This window comes from Jaculus jaculus, chromosome X (assembly GCF_020740685.1).
Source record: "Jaculus jaculus isolate mJacJac1 chromosome X, mJacJac1.mat.Y.cur, whole genome shotgun sequence".
NCBI lineage: Eukaryota > Metazoa > Chordata > Mammalia > Rodentia > Dipodidae > Jaculus > Jaculus jaculus.
Genome location: NC_059125.1, coordinates 129,476,237 through 129,498,226, shown reverse-complemented (window position 1 = coordinate 129,498,226; position 21,990 = coordinate 129,476,237). Strand labels below are relative to the sequence as shown.

At 41.5% G+C, this 21,990-nt stretch overlaps 1 protein-coding gene across 4 annotated transcripts in view; it reads left to right on the top strand.

Annotated features, from left to right (window-relative positions):
• The window catches only part of Hs6st2 (heparan sulfate 6-O-sulfotransferase 2), a 332,754-nt gene that overhangs the window by 239,922 nt on the left and 70,842 nt on the right, over nt 1-21,990 (top strand). For 2 of the 4 annotated variants that reach the window (XM_004653978.2, XM_045140721.1), the window contains exon 3: nt 1,275-1,307. The exons of the other annotated variants lie outside the window; for them this stretch is intronic. In XM_004653978.2, the coding sequence (XP_004654035.1) occupies nt 1,275-1,307 (33 nt within the window). The remainder of the gene's footprint in view (nt 1-1,274; nt 1,308-21,990) is intronic. 4 annotated transcript variants of the gene reach the window in all.

The following is a 21,990-nucleotide window of genomic DNA, read 5'->3' as shown; positions in this document are numbered from 1 at the left end:
GTATTAAAAATCAGCAGGCGGCTTAACGTTTTTCTTTTAAACATGTGTTGTTGTTATTGTTGTTGTTGTTTGGATGTCTTTTCATCCGAAACTATACTATTTTTTATTCAGAGGACCAACTGCGGTACTAGGAATTCTAGCCTGTCTTCCATGTGTAAAGGACTGTAAGTCAGTCCACTGTAGATTGCCTCCTCCTTGTGGCTGGAGTGGAAGAGAACTCACTGGGCTTTGGATGGCAAGTAATAGACTTGATGTCAGGACTCCCTGGGCATATCGCCTTGTTTTCTCATAACACGTGCATCCCCGGCAGTCTCAGCAGTCCAGAAGCATGGGAGGAGTGTATAGCCATGGCAGGCACAGATGATTAAAAAGTCTCGTGAGGATGCAGTGGCTCTCTGCTGCTAGCAGTGATAGTCTTCCCTCACCTCTGAAGTCTGCACATATTTCTGCTGCAAAGTGACTCTTTCTTGGAAGAAAATGCACAGGCTTCACCTTCTGCATTGCACACAAAAGTATACTCCACTATGATAGCCCTTTTCTGGTGGAATGAAAAACAGAAAGCTGACTAAGTCCATTTGGATCCTCAGAATAACAACTGCCCATCCACAACGTCACAGACCTTACTTCTATCAGTAACGTGCGCAGTAGAATGAGCGTTTTATCATCACTAAGATGTGGGTCATCAGAGGAACTAAGCAGGCTTGGCTTATTTGATGGATGCCTTGTGTTTGGGTGGAGTGAACTGGAGCGATCATTATCTATCCTTTTGTGTGTACTTTGAATTATCATCCCTTTGAAAAGAGCATCAGGAAGTCTAATCATTCTTTTCTTTTTCTTTGTGGTGCATTAATTTCTGATACCGTGCAAGTTTCCTATAGCTTCCCTCTCGGTCCTTTCAATGTTCATTGATGACACAGCATTGAGTTTGATTTGGGTTGAGCGTCTTGGCTTTTGTCTTTGCTTAGTTTGCCATTGTTCCCTGTGAAAGGAAATAGAATTTGTGTGATCAAGTGGTAGAGCCATCATTCCCAGCCCATAGCCCTCCAGAGGACTAGCTGTCAGTGCCTTAGTGTCCCTTTCAACCCTGTCACTCCAAGTCTCCCCATTGCTTGAGAGGAGCTAATGGGGAGCACAATGAGAAAGCCATCCCTTTAGTACTGTTTAAGAAGGTGTAAAAGTATGATATCCAAGTGAACAATAGATATAATTTTAGTAGTTTAACTCTTCTCTTGCCAAGCTCTTGTGAGCGACTGGTTTTACTGTTCCTTTAACAGGTGGAGGATTTTTCAGATTCTAGATGCAGCAAGGTAAGTAACAGTGAATTTTTAGTTTGGCTGAACCAGGGAAGCTAGAAAGTAGACTGCAGTTACCTGTCAGGTTAATATGAAGACAAAATATATTTTTTTTTTTAATTAGAGTCATTATTGCCAACTTTCTGGGTTTCAAACAGTGTGTGTAGTCTCAGGTCCAATGACTGAGATAGTTCAGAAGTTGGATGAATGCCCAGCCCACCCTCTCCCCAGAGGGTTGGGAAATAGCTTCTTTTTGCCTTGTATTGAAATTGGAGGACCCAGTAGAATGTGCTGATAAGAAGACCACCACCTTCATTGGTAAAGGCTTCTTCACAGTGATTCAGGCATGTCTACCTATCCCTAGACTGGACAGTAGTTCACAGAGGAGGAAATCAATTATTCAACGATATGAGGGTTTTGAAAATATGCAAATATGTGGAATTGTAAGGCAGAGCTATCCCAAAGGCCTTTATGACATGAATCCTACTGGAGTGTAAATCCAATCAACAATAAGAAAGTGCCTCCCTATAGGAGAGAAGGGAAACTGAGAACGTTCCAGGATAGTGTCCACTGTTAACATGGGCTACATCAGCACATTGCTGCCACTGCTGAAGAAGCAAGTGAGAATTATAGGTTATTTTGTTTTTTTTAAAGTATATTTTATTTTTATATATATATTTTATTTGAGAGAGAAAAGGAGGCAGAGAGAGAGGGAGGGAGGCAGGGAGAGAATGGGGGCACCAGGGCCTCCGGCCATTGCAAATGAACTCCAGACACATGCGCCCCCTTGTGCATCTGGCTTATGTAGGTCCTAGAGAATCGAACCGGGATCCTTTGGCTTTGCAGGCAAATGCCTTAACTGCTAAGCCTTCTCTCCAGCCCTTATAAGCTATTTTGCGATGTGCCCTAGTTGCTTGGCACATTGTGTGCTAATGTCAGGATGCTCAGCGGATTGAATTTGACCTGTTAAAGGCTTATTGGCTCCAGAAATAGTTTGCCAGTACCTTTGCTTTCTTTTCCTACTCACTTGTACTCCACTCTGTGCACTTGGGCTAAGTAGTTTAGGAAGTGCAAAGGTGGTGGGTTTGGCCTTCCTCCACAAAGGCTAGCTCCTCCAGAAACAGAATTGATGGGCCTTCTTAAGATGCCCACTTTAGCGTTCAGTTCCGGGGTTTCTATATTCCCATTAGGGCCTTGGGGTATCTACTCAACAGCAGCAAAGAGTAGACTCAGTGTTTCATGTTCTAGTCAGATTGTAATTCACTGAGATCAAAGGTATAGACACACAACGAGACCTCACCACACATTAGTATAGGAAGAAATCTAAAGATCACAGACTGGATGTGTGGGGGTAGCAAGCATACTTAGGCACTACTACTATCTAGTGTAGTGACTTTGATCAAGTCCCATACCCACTCTGAACCTTGATTTACTCATGTATAAAATATAATAGAATGGATGACTATTAAGAGAATGGCCAATGACATAGGGAATATTGTCCCTATAAATGCCTTCATGGAGGAAGTGTTCAAAATTTATTTCCTTTCTGCTTTAAAATTTCTTACATGAACTAACTGTAAAAAGGGTTTCAGTGGGCATGGAAATGGGACAAGAGAAGGTAATGGGTGCGAATATAATTAATTACACATTATTTTCTTGTAAAAAATTGTCAAAATGCCTCAAAATTTTACTGTAAAGTGGCATTAGTTGTCTTGAATCATTGGATTATATTCTTAAAAAAATTCTGGCACTCTTAATTTTTATTATGGTGCTGATCAGTTAGAGCAGAGCTTTTTGTCAGAGCAACATGTACACAGTCTTAAGTTGGCAAAAAAAAAAAAAAAAAGAAGAGAGGGGTCAGATTGTAAGATAGGAAAGAAGCCACTTTGGTAAATATTGGTGGGGCCATTTTTTGCATTCTGGTGAACTGAATGGTAGACAAAAACTGTTTGCAAGGCTAGCATATTTTTCCACCACCAGTAACATAAGACAACAAATCATTTAGTAACCCTCATTGTATATGCAGATTCATAAATGTACAAGATTATGATGATCTCTGCCTTATAATTAACAATTTGCATAAGTACTTGCTATTATTTAGCTGTCTGAATGGATTTTTGTCACCCAGAGGAAGAAGGGAACAATCAATGGGAGCCATCCCAAATGTCTTGTATTATTGCTACCCATATGCACAATTAACAACGATACTAATTGCCTCAGACCAGAACCTCATTTGTTTCTCGATAGACAGCAAAAAACATTAATTGCTAGAATTTTGTCACTCTTTGTCTCCTCACTCTCTCTTTCCCCTGATAATCAGCTGTAATTTATGCACTCTTCAATTGGTTTTAAGCAAATTATTTGGTTGTATTTCCAGTGTATCAATTTGTGTGGAGTTTCCAAGCTGCAGTTTAAGTTAATAATCAATATGTTGACCAACCAAGGATATATTTTTATAGTATTTTAATGACAACCCTCTACAAATTTATTGAATCAAAGGATGTTAATGTGTCATCCAGTTCTGATGCTGCATTTAGAGTCTGCTTCATTTTCCATATCTTTAAAATTATTGGCATTAGTCCTGTGTACCAGAATCTCAGGAAATCAAGGCTAAAAGGGGTCTTAAACAGAGCCCTACCAAATTGCCACATCTTTCACATGCGCTTGTCACTAATTTGAATGTCAGTAACCACCACCAAATCAATATTACCACACTTATTTTTAACTTTCAAACCATTGGGAACTATTGTAGTAAGCACATTTTTGAACTATTGCAGTAAATCCATTTGAATTTCAACTGCTTTGGCTCCAACTTCTTTTGCAAGGAGCTAAATCAGAATTTTTGAAATATGTCCTCAGAAGATTTCTCTTGAGAAAAAAATGGTATTCCCTGCGAGGATCCAGGAAATAGATGACACTTAGCCCATATCAACTCTCTTGTCTTCCTGAGTAGATTAGCTAGCTAGCATGAATATGGAGGTATGACTTGGGTGACTGGAAAGTAGGGACTTTCAGATGCAAACAGAACTCAGGTCCCATCCTGGCATTGCCATTTTCTAGGTGTGTGACCTTGGGATGATTTATTTACCTTCTGCTGGCTTGTTAGTTTTCTCACATGTAAAATGTAGCAAGCCTCTGAAGTTGCTGTGAGGGCCTACATATCAAATGCTTAGCACTGTTTCTGGCACATGATGAAGCGCCAGGAAACAGTAGTGCTTATTAAAATCGTGGTCTGGAACACCCAGCAGTAGCCTGATTCCTTACTAATGCTTCATCTTGTCATTAAGGTACCTGCATGTACACCTTGTACAGATCGCCATAGGGTCGTTCACGCACAGCTTACAAGAATCACCTTGGGAAAACGGCTTTCCCAAAAGATTTCTCAAAATCTGATGGCTGTGTCTTGACTTTAGTCTTCTGGACCTCTTGGCAGATTCTGGCGCACTGACATATCTTTCCTTGCTTAGAAATATTTGCCATTTGCTTTGGTGTCTTCTCAACAACACTGGTTAGTTTTTCTTTGGTGGGATCTCTTACACACATATGCATACATGATACAAGCATGCATGCACAGACATTTCTCCTTCCTTCTCTTCCCTTTAAATGGTGCAATTCTTGAGCTCCTGTCATTGATCTGCTTCTTTTCTCCTGCTGTGTTGTCTCCCTGGGTAATTTCAGCTCCTCACATAGCTTCACCTTTAACCTCTACACTAATGATTCCCAAATTGACCTAGGCAATCCTTAATTCACTCCGGAGCTCCAGGCTAAGTCCAATTTCCAATTGCCTGCTGAGAATCTCCAGGGCAGGATCCTCTGGGAGGCTGACAGTGAGTCTGGCTTTTGTCAAGCCCTTAGGAATGTAGATGGGAGAATCTACTTTCAGAATTATGAAGAACTGAAAGCAAGGAGCAAGTATGAGATATTAGCCTAGGCAGAAGTAAAAGCAGTGTAAGTTAGCAAAGCGGGTCAAAATAGGCTTTTCTGGCAAAGCATGATAGGTAAACAAAATTTCTGTTACTATAAACTGGAAATATAAATAGACTTTAAGAGGAGCGTGTTTTCCAGGGAGACAGGAACAGATTTCCAAATGGAAACAGAATTCAATTTTAAGGTGGTAGAAGATTGTCATATTTGGAGGGAATGTTAATTAAAATCATCTTTCTTGAGAAACTTATGGCTAACATTGTTCCAGCGTTCTGTTATAGAAATGTATATGGTGGAGGGAAGAATGGATGAATTTGGCCCAAAGGATGAGCACATGGGAAATTAGAGAGCAATTGTGTGCATGGACGCTTACTACAAAGTTGGGTCAGGGATGTCTGAGATATTGAGTATGAACGAATAATTCATTTTTGTTGTCTTTTGGGTTTTGCTCTTTTTTCCTACCTGAGACAGGGTCTTACACTGTAGCTCAGGCTGTCCTGTGTGTGACAGTAGTCTTCCTCTCTCAGCCTCCCAAAAGCCAGGATTATAAGTATGAGCCACAACACTTAGCTGAAAATTATTCTTTCAAGTGGGTCATGTTTTTTTTTTCTTTCTCTTATTCCCTCAGCAAATATTTACTGAAGATGCCAGGCTCTCTGTGGAGGAATGAGAGTAAATACAAAACATATCAAGCCTCTGGCTTAGATGATCAGTATTTTTTTTTTTAAGTTATATGCAGATACATTGAGAGTCATTTGGCCTGAAAATATCCACAGCATGTAACAAACTGTTCAATGTCTATAGCTTTTCTGACAATGATAATGATCAAAGAGAAATTTTGGGGAACTAAGATGACTCGAAAGTGGGAAAAGGATACATACATACATACATACATACATACATACATGTATATATATAAAAACTGGAAATTGGTTATCTATTTGAAACTTGGTAAATATTGATTTGCTTTAGGGTTTTAAATGCAAGTTGGCCCCTCAGTGTTTCAGACTGAAATAAGAATGATTATTTCTAACCCTAAAGTGAAATTAGAGCAAGGAGATAGAGAAATCGAGTTTAGTGTGTGTGCTATTGTTAAGAAATTTGGTTTTAAACAAGCTACTCCTATGGAAACTATATGCCAAGGGCTGATATCTTTTTTTAAATTTTTAAAAATATTTTTATTTATTTATTTGCAAGCAGAGATAGATAGGAGAGAGGCAGAGAGAATGAGCAAACCAGGGCCTCCAACAACTGCAAATGAACGTCAATACCCCTTTTGAAGAAGGAGGCCCCAGTCTTTACTTTTCTAAAATTATGTACAATTCCTTCCAGTTCCTGCCTAATGAGATATCCATCTTAGCTTTCACATAAGAATTACTCAGTGAAGTCCTTGTCTTCACATCTGCGCCCCACACTTTCTTGTAGGGATCTGACTTGGAGGCTTTGGAAGAGGGCTCAGTAGTTGAAAGAGCCTGCTTACAAGCATGCCTACTTGAATTCGATCTGACTTCACACCCACTTAAAGCAGGGTACAAAGTGGCTCACACATCTGTAATCCTAATGTGTCTACGGCAGTGGCATTGAGAGGCAGAGCCAGGAAAATCCAGAAACCCACAAGTAGCAGCAAGAGAGACCTTGTCTCAAAAAGAGGTGCAATAAAACATGCAGAGGTTGTCTCTTGACCACCACATATGCACCGTGGCCACATGCACATCACACACACACACACACACACACACACACCATAGAACAAAAGAATTATGCTGACTTGGCAATTTGTTTGCAACTCTTAATTTCCAAGAGCTCTTGTCCTAACTGTCAATTGGAAAGTTTCTTTGATGGTCATTCTCAGATCCCAGGAGTCCCTTACATTTTTTTTTAAAGCCATAGAGATCTGGACATTCCAGCGCTCCTGCTGGGCAGTGAAAATATCCCTCCTACCCAATTACACTCTGCTGGCCTCCTCTTCATAGCTCGTGTGCCATAAAAATTCTCATAATAACCCTGCACGTAAATTCTCCATTCTGACTTCCTTTACTTTGAATGAGTTAGAGACAGTCTGTTTTTCTCACTGCATGTCAGAATAATGTTCTTTTGAAAATCCTTGAATTTAGTCCTTTTCTAATAGTCCTTACCTTTTGTCTTTCTCAGATTGATTCATTCAATTTGTGTTGATTGATTACTTGGTATGTTCTAAGCACTGTCTTGTGCCCGAGGGCCAATAAGGTGGGCAAGGTCACTCCCTGTTCATATGTTTCTTAAGGAAGGTGTATATGGGTGGAAGGGGATTTGAAAATAAACTGGTATGAAAGTACATGAAAAAAATAGTTCTAGACAGTGCTAAATGTTACCAAGGAGACAAGACAGAATGATCCGTTGTGTGGGGAGGTGAAATTTGCCCTTTGCAGATTTTGTCAACTTTAATTACTTTTTTGGTTTCATCTATTATGAAGCATTTCTGGGTTGAGTACCAAGTCCCATTTGATTGCCTGTAGCCACTTTACCATTCAAACCACTCCTCTTTTGCTAGTTCAGAAGAACACCCCAACATAGTCCGCTGTCAGACTTCCACATTTTTCTTGCCCTTTATAGCATTAGAATTTGGCAGGACCTCTCTCCTTTCTCTCTTATACTGTCCATGGGCTTATTAGTATCTTGTGGATAATTTGATTACCCAGAGAATTTTTGTTACCCAAGGCATCCTATCTGTTGAAAGAAAAACATAGCTTTTTAAGATTAATAAGCATTTGGCTTTGTTTATTTTGATTCTTCGTTGTTTCAACCAGGTCTTGTATAGACCAGGCTGGTTTCTTGAATCTATGATCCTCCTACCTTGGCATCCCACACCTTGGGAACAGGTATACTTCTGAAGTGAGACAAGCCCTGGGTTGGGAGTCAGAAAACTGCATAGAGGAGGACAGAGAGAGACAATGGGCACGCCTGGGCCTCCAGCCACTATAAACATGCTACAGATACATATGCCACCTTGTGCATCTGACTTATGTGGGTACTGGGGAATCAATCTTGGGTCCTAAGTGCCTTAACACTCTAGCCTCAGAAAATGGCGATTTTAACTGCTGAGCATTATCACCTTAGACATCTTGTTTCTGCTCTCTCAGTCCATTTCTCTATCGATGAAAGCAATATTCAAACTAGATGATCCCTAAGGTTCTTTCTAGCTCTAAAGTGATACAATTAGTTGTTTTCAGAGACATGGCCCAAAATATCTTTCTGACATTCTGTTTAATTCTGTAAATTGAATATGTAGGAACAATTTCCCAGTGTATCAGAACTGCTTAGATTAAACATAAAATTTCGAGTAAAAGCTAGCTTTACAATTCTTGTAAATGTCACGAGAAGTTAAAACATTGCTTCTTGTTTTAACCTTCACCAGCGAGGGCAACAGCTCAGCAGCACAAATGCAATTGTCAATCTCTTAAATGAGAATAACTCAAAATGTACCATCTTTCCAGCTTGCCCATAGGGAATCTTCCAAAAGAACTAAACACCACTGAAACAAAAGAAGGATTTGGGAGAGGGATTCAAATGATGTGGTATGGGTGTTATGTACTTGTGAGTTTGGTGCCAAGAGAAGCTTACTAATCCTTCAAAAGCCATTCAACATTCTTACAGTCATCATTGTGTTGACTTCTTGGGCATGGAGAGGACATTCATTTGGGTTCTGGGGTCAGAATTAGATAGGTGACCTTCCATAGCTTCCAAGACACTTTCCGACACTGATCTCACTGAGCATTATGGGGGAGAATGAAAAGCAGAAAGGTGGGTTTGGAGAATGCAGAACAGAAGACAAGTTGCCGATATTTGAAGTATTATTGCATCCCCTTTGTTTGAAAATTCTTTGTCGCTTATTGTTCCTGTTGTCATTCAGACATGTAGTCAAAAAAATCAGGGCTGGAGAGATGGCTTAGTGGTTAAGCGCTTGCCTGTGAAGCCTAAGGACCCCGGTTCGAGGCTCAATTCCTCAGGACCCACGTTAGCCAGATGCACAAGGGGGCGCACGCGTCTGGGGTTCGTTTGCAGTGGCTGGAGGCCCTGGCGTGCCCATTCTCCCTCTCTCTATATATCTGCCTCTTTCTCTCTCTGTCTGTTGCTCTCAAATAAATAAAAATTTTAAAAAAATCAGTGTCATGTCTAGATATTAGGGAAAGAAAGCAAGGAAGACAGCATAGGGAATTCCTATATGACTCTCATCTAAAGGGCTTGTAATGTTCTGTAGGTAAGGAAACCGATAAGACACTGACTTATCTAAGCAAATGCAGCTAATTAGATGCAGGGCAAGAGCCCAGGTCAACTGAATCTTATATAGTACCTTGACTTGAAACTTACTATGCTAGCTTTTGTTGATCCCCACCCCCCACCCCCCCCCACCCCCCGCCTCAGCCTTCCAAATGCTAAAACTGGGAGTTTGCTGTTCAATTCTCTTTGCTGTGTTTGTAGCCAGCACTTGTAATTCACTGGGTACCAAGAACCAAGCTACCAACAAATCACTCAAGGGAGTTCTGTTCTGGAGTATTTGAGGCCAACAAATAGACAATGCAGAGTCCCATAGAGGACAGTGTGGTTGCAATGGAAATAGAGCCTAAAACTCGAGCCTTGGCTGAAAGAAATTAAAAGGGGATTGCGGATGTAGACAGGAGCTAAATGTACATGCCATTGCTGTGATCCTGCTGCTCTTCTTTCTCCTCTTCGTCGTTCTCTTCCTCCTTCCTGTGTTGAGGATAAAATCCAAGGCGGCACAATATTTACATCCATTTTTTTTTTTATTTGAGAGTGACAGACACAGAGAGAAAGACAGATAGAGGGAGAGAGAGAGAATGGGTGCGCCAGGGCTTCCAGCCTCTGTAAACGAACTTCAGACGCGTGCGCCCCCTTGTGCATCTGGCTAACGTGGGACCTGGGGAACCGAGCCTCGAACCGGGGTCCTTAGGCTTCACAGGCAAGCGCTTAACCGCTAAGCCATCTCTCCAGCCCCATTCTTTTTTTTTTTTTTTTTTTTTTTTTGATTTTTGAACTTGTACTTTATTTTTTCAAGGTAGTCTCACTCTATCCCAGGCTGAGCAGGAATTCCCTATGTAGTCTCAAATTGGCCTTAAACTCACAATGGTCTTCCTACCTCTGCCTCCCAAGTGCTGGAGTTAAAGGTGTGAGCCACCATGCCTGGTGCAATACTCGTTGCTTTTAAATATTTTTTAGTTTTTTTTTTTTTTTTTTTTTTTTTTGAGGTAGGGTCTCCCTCTAGTCCAGGCTGACCTGGAATTCACTACATAGTCTCAGGATGGCCTCAAACTCACAGTAATCCTTCTACCTCATCCCCTTCCCCCAGTGCTGGGATTAAAGGTGTGTGCCACCCTACCTGGCACAATACTCATTCTTAATTACATCCTGTCCCATTCTCCCTCCATCAGAAGATTTCAATGTTTTGTTTTCAGTTCTTAGGACTTTTTTTTCCCATGCTTATGGGAAGCCTTTGCCTTATCTTGTTATTTTACTATTCTGGGGATTTCATATCTGTCATGTTTCCTATTGTTTTGAGCTCATAGTCTTTTTTTTTTTTTTTTGGCTTTTTGAGGTAGGGTTTCACTCTAGTCCAGGCTGACCTGGAATTCACTATGTAGTCTCAGGGTGGCCTTGAACTCATGGTGATCCTTCTACCTCTGCCTCCCTAGTGCTGGGATTAAAGGCGTGCGCCACCATGCCCAGCTGAGCTCACGGTCTTATTTAGGCCATTTCTAGCACAAATATGACCATGTGTATCATAGGAGATATAATGTGTGTACAAAATGTTTTGTAAGTTAGAAATGCCTAATAATTTCTGTTTCACTCTGGAGTTGAAAGCATTTCCTACTTGGTAAATGGCCCTTCGCTATAATCTTAAAATTATACCCAGAAAAAAAAAAGCATAGCACCATAGGGCTTGTGGTTCCTAAACTTTCCTTGGCTCACCATCCAGTGGGCTCCACTGGGTTTTCCATACAGCCCAGTATGGCGTCATGAGCCAGACATTAAGATCAGAAGGGGATTTCTTCAAGGCCCTGTGCGGTCTGAAAACCTTTTCAACTTTCCTAAATCGAGTAGGTGGTAGGTGTGCTAGAAAGCGTCTTTGAAAGACGTTGGGTGGCACATTGCTCTTTCTTCTTGGGGGCCTCTTAGCATCTTTTCCCCACAGGGCACAGTTTACCTTCTCTTCTCTGGCAGCTCTTGTTCATTTGTCAGGAGACCTACTAGAAGACTGTTCTACATGTGCAGCTGCAGAATGTCACAGTCATATTACACTGCCATAAACGGGCCTTTAAATGGCCTTTGCTGATTGTTTCTATATTAAAATGTAAATGCACACAATTCTACATTCTCATTTTTTTCTATAGGAATTGATTTGACAATGTCATAGATGATGCATGATACAAAATAAAGAGTTTTATAAATGCATTATAGCTTATTTGCATGGGAAGGAATAAATGGTACAGGAAAGAAATGCACATTGTGGCTGGCTGGAGGCAGAAGTCATTTTCTGACTCACAATCACCTTTTAAATAATTCCCTGCCTTCTGAATCTATGCAGGGGGAATGCAGTCACTGTGATATTCTTTTGCTTGAATAACCTTTTCTAACTAATTAATGAGAATTATCTGCTGGTTACACAAACAGAGAAGGTTTAGGAAATTCATTAAGGGTGAAATAAACAGAGAATCTCATAAAATAATTAGTTGTAATTATAACTGATGGTGTCTTATGAGAAAATAAAATAGGAGGATGGGAGCTTAAGATTCTCTCGAAACCATGGAATGTGCTATTGCTGCAGAGGCACATGATTCAATACTCACTGCTCAGGAAGCGCCACGCAGAGCTATCCCCCAGCAGAGTTCATCCAGCCTCATTTATTCATTTCGCTATGAGCAGCTTCACGGTCGCCTTTACAGTGCTTGAAAAACATTTGTATGCAAAATAATACTCTTGCAGTTAATTTGAAGTTCTGCCTAGGTGAGCTACGCTTTACCATAAGTACCCGAGCACTGGATTTCTAATCTGAATGAATAGCCAGTGAAAACAGGATATTCAGGGAAGGTCCTGCTTCTCAGCCTTTGAGACTGGGGGAAAACTGATGATGCTCTTGGCTAAAAATAGGGAAACCAGGCGAGGACCCACAACATGGTGGTTATCCAATACTGTGGTTAAAGATTTGCGATTTACTCAATGCCTTCACTTGGCCATTACAGATATATTTAGAAAGCACTACAGCAATCTAACACTAATACAGGTGCTAGGGATTCAACATTTGAATAAGAAACTTCCTTCTTTGAGGAATTTATTCGGGGGTGGATACAAATAACCCTTAATAAAAAGTCAGGCATAGTGGCACACGTCTTTAGTCCCAGCACTTGGGAGGCAGAGGTAGGAGGATCACTGTGAGTTCAAAGCTGCCCTGAGACTACATAGTGAATCCAGGTCAGCCTGGACTAGAGTGAAACCCTAACTCAGGAAAAAAGAAAAGAAAAGAAAAGAAAAGAAAAGAAAAGAAAAGAAAAGAAAAGAAAAGAAAAGAAAAGAAAAGAAAAGAAAAGAAAAGAAAAGAAAAGAAAAAAAAGGAAAGGAAAGGAAAGGAAAGGAAAGGAAAGGAAAGGAAAGGAAAGGAAAGAAAAGGATAACCCTTAATAAACAAAAATCAATGAGACACATCCAGATTGTGATAAGTACTATTAAAGAATTAAGCAAGAGTGTTTGACAGGGAATGGATAGTCTTTGGAATAATCTCAGTGGGAGCAAAATTTGTGCTTTTGGATCGATTTGATTTTTGCAGACATCAAAAATGATATAAAGGCCCTGGTTTCAATCCCCAGTACTACAACAAACAAACAAACAGATGTAATACAAAGCCAAGCCTCACAAATAAAGTGGAAAATCAAGTTCATTGATAGAGATTTGGGTTCTAAATGAAAGTTCTATATAATTACTATAATGGGCTTTGTCATCTCCCAATTTGTATGCTATGCTAACTAGTGCTAAGCACTTCTGTGTTTTTAAATACAGTGAAAGGTCTCAAGTCATGTTTTCTTTTGGTAATTGTGTGGCATGTATAATTACCAACAGCATTGTCTCTATTCCTTGTCCTCTCTCTGATTCTGCTTAGCCTTTGTAATAATTGACAAATGTATGTTACCTATTACATTGGAATGTAAATGTTTCAAACTATGTGGTACAGCTGTAACACATGAAATTTGATTACGACAGCTTATAATTTAGTTCTTTCATTTTATTAAGCCAAAGAAAGTGAAATTTTATTTGTGCTGTTTTGTATTAAATTCTGAAGAATGCTAATATGCCACTTTTTATGTGTATTTTTATTTATTTATTTGAGAGCAACAGACAGACAGAGAAAGAGGCAGAGAGAGAGGGAGAGGGGGAGAGGGAGAGAATGGGCACGTCAGGTCTTCCAGCCACTGCAAAAGAAATCCAGACACGTGCACCCCCTTGTGCATCTGGCTTACGTGGGTCCTGGAGAATCGAGACTCAAACCGGGGTCCTTAGGCTTCACAGGCAAGTACTAAACTACTAAGCCATCTCATCCGCCCCATAATATGCCACTTTTGATGAGGATCAGTGAATTTTTGTTGAGGTACAACAAGAATGTTATAAACAAGGCTGTTGAGATAGAGGTGAATAGGTAGGAGAATCCAAAACCCTTTACAAAACAGGAGATGGCTTAGAGGTCAGAGCCTTTGACTGTGAAGTCAAAGGACCCCGGTTCGAATCTCTGGGACGCAGCCAAAACCCTTTACGTATTCTTGGCTATCTCAAGTGGATTCTGCCACTTTTAGTGACTCCATTTGTTGTAGAACTCTCTGCAATAAAAGAAGGTTGATGAAGATGGTTTTATAAAATCGGGAGATGCCAGTGATAACAGTCTAGTTACATCTTAGTGTGATTTTAGCTCCTTGACTTAGGAAGCACTGATTCATGAGTGATGGAACTCAGGCCTGTAGGCTTTGCAAGCAAGCGCCTTTAACCACTGAGCCATCTCTCCAAACCCTTTTAGTCTTGCATACATAGTGAATGTATTTGCTGATTTTTGAAGGCAGGTAGAATGGCAAGATCTGACCGCAAAATGAGTAGCTTTGATAAAGAATGTGCTATGGTTTCTTCCTGAACGTAGAACTGGACTAGGTTAGAATAATTCTTGTTTGACCTGCTGTGAGGATCCAGGTTCAGTTTTCTCTGAACACACCAGCTCCGTTTCTAGAAGCCATTATAGCTGAGACAATAGACCAGCTTCATTGCCTGTTAGCCATAAGATCCAAAATAAGATAAACAGAGGGCTAAGGTCGCCCAGTCTTCTTAAAACAGACATCAAACTCGAAAAAATTTGCCTCACACTTAATGCACTCATTTCCCCACTCATCTAAACCCAAATAAAGGAGAAAATGGCCGATCTTATTCTAAAGAAATGGCCAAAGTCTCTTAAAGAATATTCTCTATTTTTTGGTGATTTTCCAAGTTGAAGGGTACTTTGCATAGAAGATGAATAGGTTATAGTGTTGCTTTTGAAGACAAGGATAACAAAATAAGCAAGATTGCTTCTTATTCTATCTCACCATCACAATCTACTTTGGAATTCATGGATCAAATGAATTCTTGTTCTGCCAACCAGTGCTGTATTGCAAATACTCTAAGGTCAAGGTCAATTGGAGATTAGAACTATCATACAAGTTAAATGAAGAAACTATCCCGGAGATATTTTCTAATCATATCACAGGAGAAAGAAATGTCTGTATAAAGGGGCTTAGTGTGACTTTTTAGCAAAGGAGAGTTTGCCAAACCATGAACAACCTTTTGCTGAGGCAGTACACTAAAATGCTACATGTTCATGTTTTAAAGATGTATTCACTTGTGGAGATGGACGTGAAAGAGTTGGCTATGTGCCAAGCTAAGATTAATTTCCGTGTGCGTGTGCGTGTGCGTGTGCATGTGCGTGTGTGTGTGTGTGTGTGTAAGGGGGAGAGGCAGAAATGCAGATAAAAAAGAGACAATGTAGCAAGAGATTAGCCAGGCATGGTATCATATACCTTTAATCCCAACACTCAGAAGGAAGAGGTTGGAGGATCGTTGTGAGTTCAAGGACAGTCTAAAACTACATAGTGAATTCCAGGTCACCTGTACCTCACCAAAAAAAAGGGGCTGGAGACATGGCTTCTCAGTTAAAGCACTTGCCTGCAAAGCCTAATGACCTGGGTTTGAGTCCCTAGTACCCACATAAAGCCACATGCAGAAAGTGGCACATGCATCTGGAGGTTGTTTCTTTTTTTTTTGCAATGGCTAGAGGCCCTGGCACACTCATTCTCTCTTCTATTTCTCTCTGCTTGCAAATAAATAATAAATTAAAATATAAAAAATACTTTTAAAAGTAGCAAGAGAGATAGGCGTGGTGGCACACGCCTTTAATCCCAGCACTTGGGAGGCAGAGGTAGAAGGATTGCCGTGAGTTCGAGTCCACCCTGAGACTACATAGTAAATCCCATGTCAGCCTGGGCCAGAGCATGACCCTACCTCAAAAAATCCCCCCCCCCAAAAAAAAAGTAGCAAGAGACTGACTCAGACATGGTCAGAAACCAGAAACTGAAAATCAGCAAGCCTAGGTTCCATTTTAACTCAGTCATTAAAACCACCAATTCTCTCCTAGCCTCTGTTAAGTGATGGAATCTACTAGAAGATGAGTATATAAATATTCTAATTCTCTAGTACCTCTTGTTAAGTAAATGAAATAGTAAATAGGGAGAAAATATACAGGAGCAAACATGCAGACAAGCCACATTCAAGGGTATACTAGTATAATGAAAACAGAACAAGAGCAAAACTTATCCTCAGTTAGTGGACTGTGCATCATGAGGGGCTCCAGTTAGATCCACGAAACCATCTCATCACTTTTGGCATTGCCATGGTTAGTTGAGGAGTTCATGGCCATAGCAGTCACCTTCTCATCGCTGGGACAAAAACCCCTGACCAGAAGCAGCTTATGGAAGGAAATGGCTGATTTCCAGTTTACAGGTTTTTTTTTTAATATTTTGTTTATTAATTTGAGAGATACAGAAATAGGCAGGGAGAGAGAAAGAGAGAGAGAGCGAGCAAGGGCACACCAGGACCTCCAGCCACTACAAACAAACTCCAGATGTGTGTGCCTCCTTGTGCATCTGGCTTTATGTGGGGCCTGGGGAGTCGAACCTGGGTCCTTTGGCTTTGTAGGCAAATGCCTTAACCACTATCAGCTCATAATTTTGAGGGGAAGTTTCATCATGGCTGAGAAAACTTGGCAGGATTAGACAGCCGAGGATCATATCAACACTCATCAGCAGGGAAGGAGAGTGAACTGAGTTTGGCAAGTGAGGTTCGGCTATAATATGCAAGGCCAGCCCCCAGCAACACACCTCCTCCAGCTTGCTTGGCTCTATAGCCTAAAAGGCTCCACAAACTTCCCAAACAGCACCACCTGCTGGGGATTTTAAGTATGAAGCTTGATTGCAAACACATGGGGCTACAGGGGACATTCTAATTCAAACCACCATGAAGGCTTTCCACTGCCAGGCACCAGTCCTAATTCCTGAGAGAAGGGCAGTGTTAAGTCCTTCTGGCTGGCTAAATTGCCTCTACTTCCTCCATAGGCTAGGAGCATACGGAAATGAAGGTCTTAAATGACATCTGATGCTAAAATGAGAGAAGAGCTCAAGATGTTCGGCTTCATACCTATGACCATTACTCTTACTTCCCCCCCCCAAGAACTGCCCGCCCATTCAGGAGGGTGAAGCAGAGGCCTGCTCTTCAAAAAATTGAGGATGAGGAGTCAGTGGGCACCCCATGCTTTTCCTCATCCATCCAGCTTTCTGTCTGTAAAGTTGTACGGGTAATTTGAAGCATGCTATGTTCCCCAGGCTGTCACGGTTAGCACTTTTAAACTTGTGGGAGTCTCATTTGCAGAGTCATAGAACTTATGAGAATAATTAGTACTTGTCAAGCTTCCAGCTAGAGAATGAGTTTAGTAAGAAGCTGACAACGTACTCAGCGAGTGAGGCAAAATGATGAAGCTTTACAGATCAATTTTTTTAGTGTCTGGTTTACTTCACCTTGATTGGGCTTGGAAAGAAATAAAATACTATGATTTTCTTGTTTTGATTGCTGCAATTTACCATTCCTTCCCAAAAGAATGCCCCAGGAACTTAACCGGAGGGCATATGAGCTAACAGTGGGTCCTCCTCCACAAGAAGTTGATTAGGCATTGGTCTCTTGAGAAACTTCTGTGGCATCTGAGATGCCATTTTGAATCTTTTAAAAATTCTGATGCCAGTGTATGTTGGAAGACTACATAAAAAGCAACTCATTGAATATAGCTCTCCTCAGTGAAAGATACGGTATTACTATAACAGAGTCTATACTACATTCATCACTATGGGATTCCCTTCAGTGACATTTACTTTCACTGGCATACCACCTTTGCAGGTCAAGGAACACTGAGAACAATGGCCAAAGAGAAAATGGTGTGGAGGGAGAAAAACTCAGGAGGAGGAGAAGGAAGAAGACCCAGAGTTGGCTGGTGGTGGTGGTTGAATGATATACAGCCTATTCAGAGACATTTGAGGGCAGAAGCACCCAAGTGGTATTAGAGGGGGCTAAAAAGCAGGAGAAAAGCCATACACATGTCATTCCAGCCTCACCTCTTCCATGGACCCCAGATGTGGTGGTTTGATTTAGATGTCCCCCATAAACTTAGGTGCTCTGAATGCAAGTTCTCGGCTGATGGAGATTTGGGAATTAACACCTCCTGGAGGGAGTGTATTGTTCGGGGCTGGCTTATGGGTGTTATAGCCAGTTTCCCATGCTAGTGTTTGGCATACCCTCCTGTTGCTATTGTCCACCTGATGTTGACCAGGGGGTGATGTTCACCCTCTGCTCATGCCATCATTTTCCCCTGCCATGGTGGAGCTTCTCCTCGAGACTGTAAGCCAAAATAAACCTCTTTTTTCCCCATAAACTGCTCTTGGTTGGATGATTTCTACCAGCATGCAAACCTGACTGTAACACCAGACTAATAATAACCAACATCACACACTTCAGCTCCCCTGCCAAGTTTCATTAGTATATCAAACTTCACCTGTCCCAAAACAAACTGCAGACTTTTCCCTAGAACTTGGAATTCTCACAGTATTTCCCATTCTCAATAAATGGTAACTCTGTCCTTCTAGTTGTTCAGGGGGAAATCCTTATTCCCTTTAATCCAGTTTTTCTCTTACACCATATATAATCCATTAGTGTTTGTCTACTCTGCCTTCTTGGTACATTTGGAATCTGATTGCCTCTTACCTCTTGCCACCATTATGTCTTACATTATTTCCTTCATGGGCTTCCATACACCTCCTGGATGGATCCCCTGGCCCACCATTGGTCACTTAAGGTGTTTTGATGTTGTTTTGAGAACAGGTTTTTCTATATAGCATAGGCTGTCCTGGAACTCACTATATTGCCTAGGCTGGTGTTGTAGTCAGGTTCACGTTGCTGATAGAAAACACCCAACTAAGAGCAGCTTTTTGGAGGAAAGGGTTTATTTTGGCTTATAGACTTGAGGGGAAGCTCCATGATGGCAGGGGAAATGGTGGCATGAGCAGAGGGTGGACATCACCCCCTGGCCAACATCAGGTGGACAAAAGGAACAGGAGAGTGTCCCAAACACTGCCAAGGGGAAGCTGGTTAGAACACCTATAAGCCTGGCCCCCCAAATACACTGCCCCCAGGAGAATTCAATTCCAAAATTGCCAAAGCATTCAGAACGCCTAAGTTGATGGGGGACACCTGAATGAACCCACCACAGCTGGCCTTGAACTTGTGGAATCACGTTTTAGCCTTCTGAGAGCTGAAATTTCAGGTGTGAGCCACCACAGCTGCTCACCATCCTTCATCCAACTGGTCACCATCTTGATACTCTTTGAAAAGTATTGGTTCAGGGCTGAAAAGATGGCTCAGTGGTTCAGAGACTTGCCTGCAAGACCTAACGACCCAGGTTCAATTCCCCAGTACCCACATAAAGCCATATACAGGGTTGCATGCACCTAGAGTTTGTTTGCAGTGGTTGGAGGCCCTGGTGTTCCCACTATTTCTCTCTATCTTCTTTCTCTCTCTCTTTCTGCATTTGCTTGCAAGTAAATTTAAAAAATTTCTTTTTAAAAAAAGAACTCCTTGGACTTCTTCAGGAGGACAGCTGTAGTCAGATGGTAGAAAAGGAGACAGGTTATTTTTCTCAACATCCATAACCAAATCCCGTATTATTAGACTGTGTACTGCTTGAGTTTACTGCTGCTGTTTAATTCACCCTTGTGTTTCAGAATCCCTCCTGGTGTCCAGCACCCATTAGATACGCAGTGTTTATAGAATGAGAGTAGGTGTCTTACTTTAAGACAACTGGTTACATGAACACGCATTTTGATTATACTCTCAGTGCTTTTCAGGGAATATATTTGAAAAATGAGATCTGTGCCTTCATTGCAGACTCATTCCTTTAGTACTGGTGGGTTTTTTCAGGCACACGGTTTACACAGGGAGGCTGAAATCATCCTCAGTCTCTTAGGGAGATAGGAAAGTTCAATGTGCCTGCTGATGTATTAACTAGCTCACTTTTCTTTGAAAGCTCGTCTTTCAGACAGTGCAAGTTTTTTTTTTTTTCCATGCAAAGAGCAAATTTTGTGGCTGGAGAGATGGGTAGGTGGTTAGGGCATTTGCCTGCAAAGCCAAAGGATGGAGGTTTGACTCCGCAGAACCCACGTAAGCCAGATGCACAAGATGGTGAATGCATCTGGAGTTTGTTTACAGTAGCTGAAGGCCCCGGTGCTTCTTCTATATGCCTCTCTCTATCTGTCTATCTCTCTCAAATAAATAAATAAATAAAAAGAATTTAAAGAGCAAATTTTGGAGGTGTGGATCAAGCAAAGATGTTAATGACTTTACAAAGTAATTTTAACAGGTAATTCAAATAGTCAACACTCAATTAGTGGTGAAAAACACTAACATAGAGTTGGCGTATAACCTTCATTTCATCTCTCCTCTTACACTCAACAATGTGCACAGGATTGGCCGTTCTTCTCTTACACGGCGCTCTCTCTTTCAGGCTCTGCTCTCTGAGATCTTTTCATAGCACCCATTCCAGCATTTCTTTTAAAGCAGCTCTGCTTGCAAATGTCAGCTGCAAGCAGACATTAAACCTTCTAGTTCCTGAAAGTGATCATAATATGTAGCCCACTACTTGAGTCCATGCCCAGAGGCTGTCCTACCTACGATGATGTCCATCGTGCTTATTATGCTAGACCTTTAAGTAGAACGAAACACAGGGGCTGGAGAGATGGCTTAGTGGTTAAGCGCTTGCCTATGAAGCCTAAGGACCCTGGTTTGAGGCTCGATTCCCCAGGACCCACGTTAGCCAGATGCACAAGGGGGCACACGCATCTGGAGTTCGTTTGCAGTGGCTGGAGGCCCTGGCACGCCCATTCTCTCTCTCTCTCTTTCTCTGCCTTTTGCTCTCCATCTGTTGCTTTCAAATAAATAACAAAAACATTTTTTTAAAAAAAATAAACACAGGATCACACCTATCACTTAGAATTGGTACCCTCTAGGATGAATGTGGCAAGGGATTTTTCTGTGAGTCACTGTGCTGTAAACTTAGCGCATGTGCCAAGTACCACTTAGTCTGCATGTAAAGGCGGCGGTCTGAAACGTGGTTCACATATCTTCCAAAAGTCCATGATGCACAGAGGATGGAAGTAGAGATACAGATTTTGTGCCACAATGTAAAGTGGAGCCAATTGGAAAGATTGACATTGCCTGGGGCTGTAGAGAAGACTAGAGACAGAAAAGGGCAAGTGGGGCTGGAGAGATTATTTAGTGGTTATGGCAGTTGCCTGCAAAGCCACAGGACCCAGGGTCAATTCGTCAGGACCAGATGCATAAGATGGCACATGCATCTCGGCTTCATTTGCAGCGGCTGAAGGCCCTGGCGTGCCCATTCTTTCTCTATCTGCCTCGTTTTGTTTTGTTTTTTTTTTCCACTCTGTCAAAAATAAATAAAATGACTTTTAAAAATTAAAAAAAAAATTAGAAAGGCAACTGTGGGTTTTCAAAGAGAGGGAGGACTTTGCCCAGAGGAGATGATGGATAAGGGTGAACCAGGTAGAGGAAGCAGGTTTGTCAACACCCCGAAGCAAGGACAAACATAAATGACCTGGGAAAGGGGCTGGCATGGCTCCGAGAAGCTCTCTAAGGCTAGGTTCCAACATGGAGAGCTTGGGGTGCCATGTAGACACACAGACCTGACTGGGAAAGCAGTGATGAGTGGTCTAATGTGATCAAACAGTAAGGGACCAGATATCTGTTTCCCCTGCTCCCCAAAGATAACACTTGCCCAATTGTGGGACATAGAAGGATCAGGTAGCAGCTGTGATAGTTGCTTCCCTACTTTCATCATTACTGCCCACACTGAAGAAAGGATTATTAGTGGCAATGGGGACATGGTTGTTTTCTCAAGGACTGTGCCATCAGGGGTGGAGATGAACTACCATCTCATCAGTCGTCCTGATGGCTGTTAACACTGAGCGAGGGACGAAAACTCTGTGTTCTTAGGCAAAAGCCCTCAGTAGGAGACTGTTTGTAATCATGCCTGAAATTACTTCATTATTGGAACCTATGTTTGATCTGTGATTAGGAACTGGATGAAGAAATCAAGCAATCAACC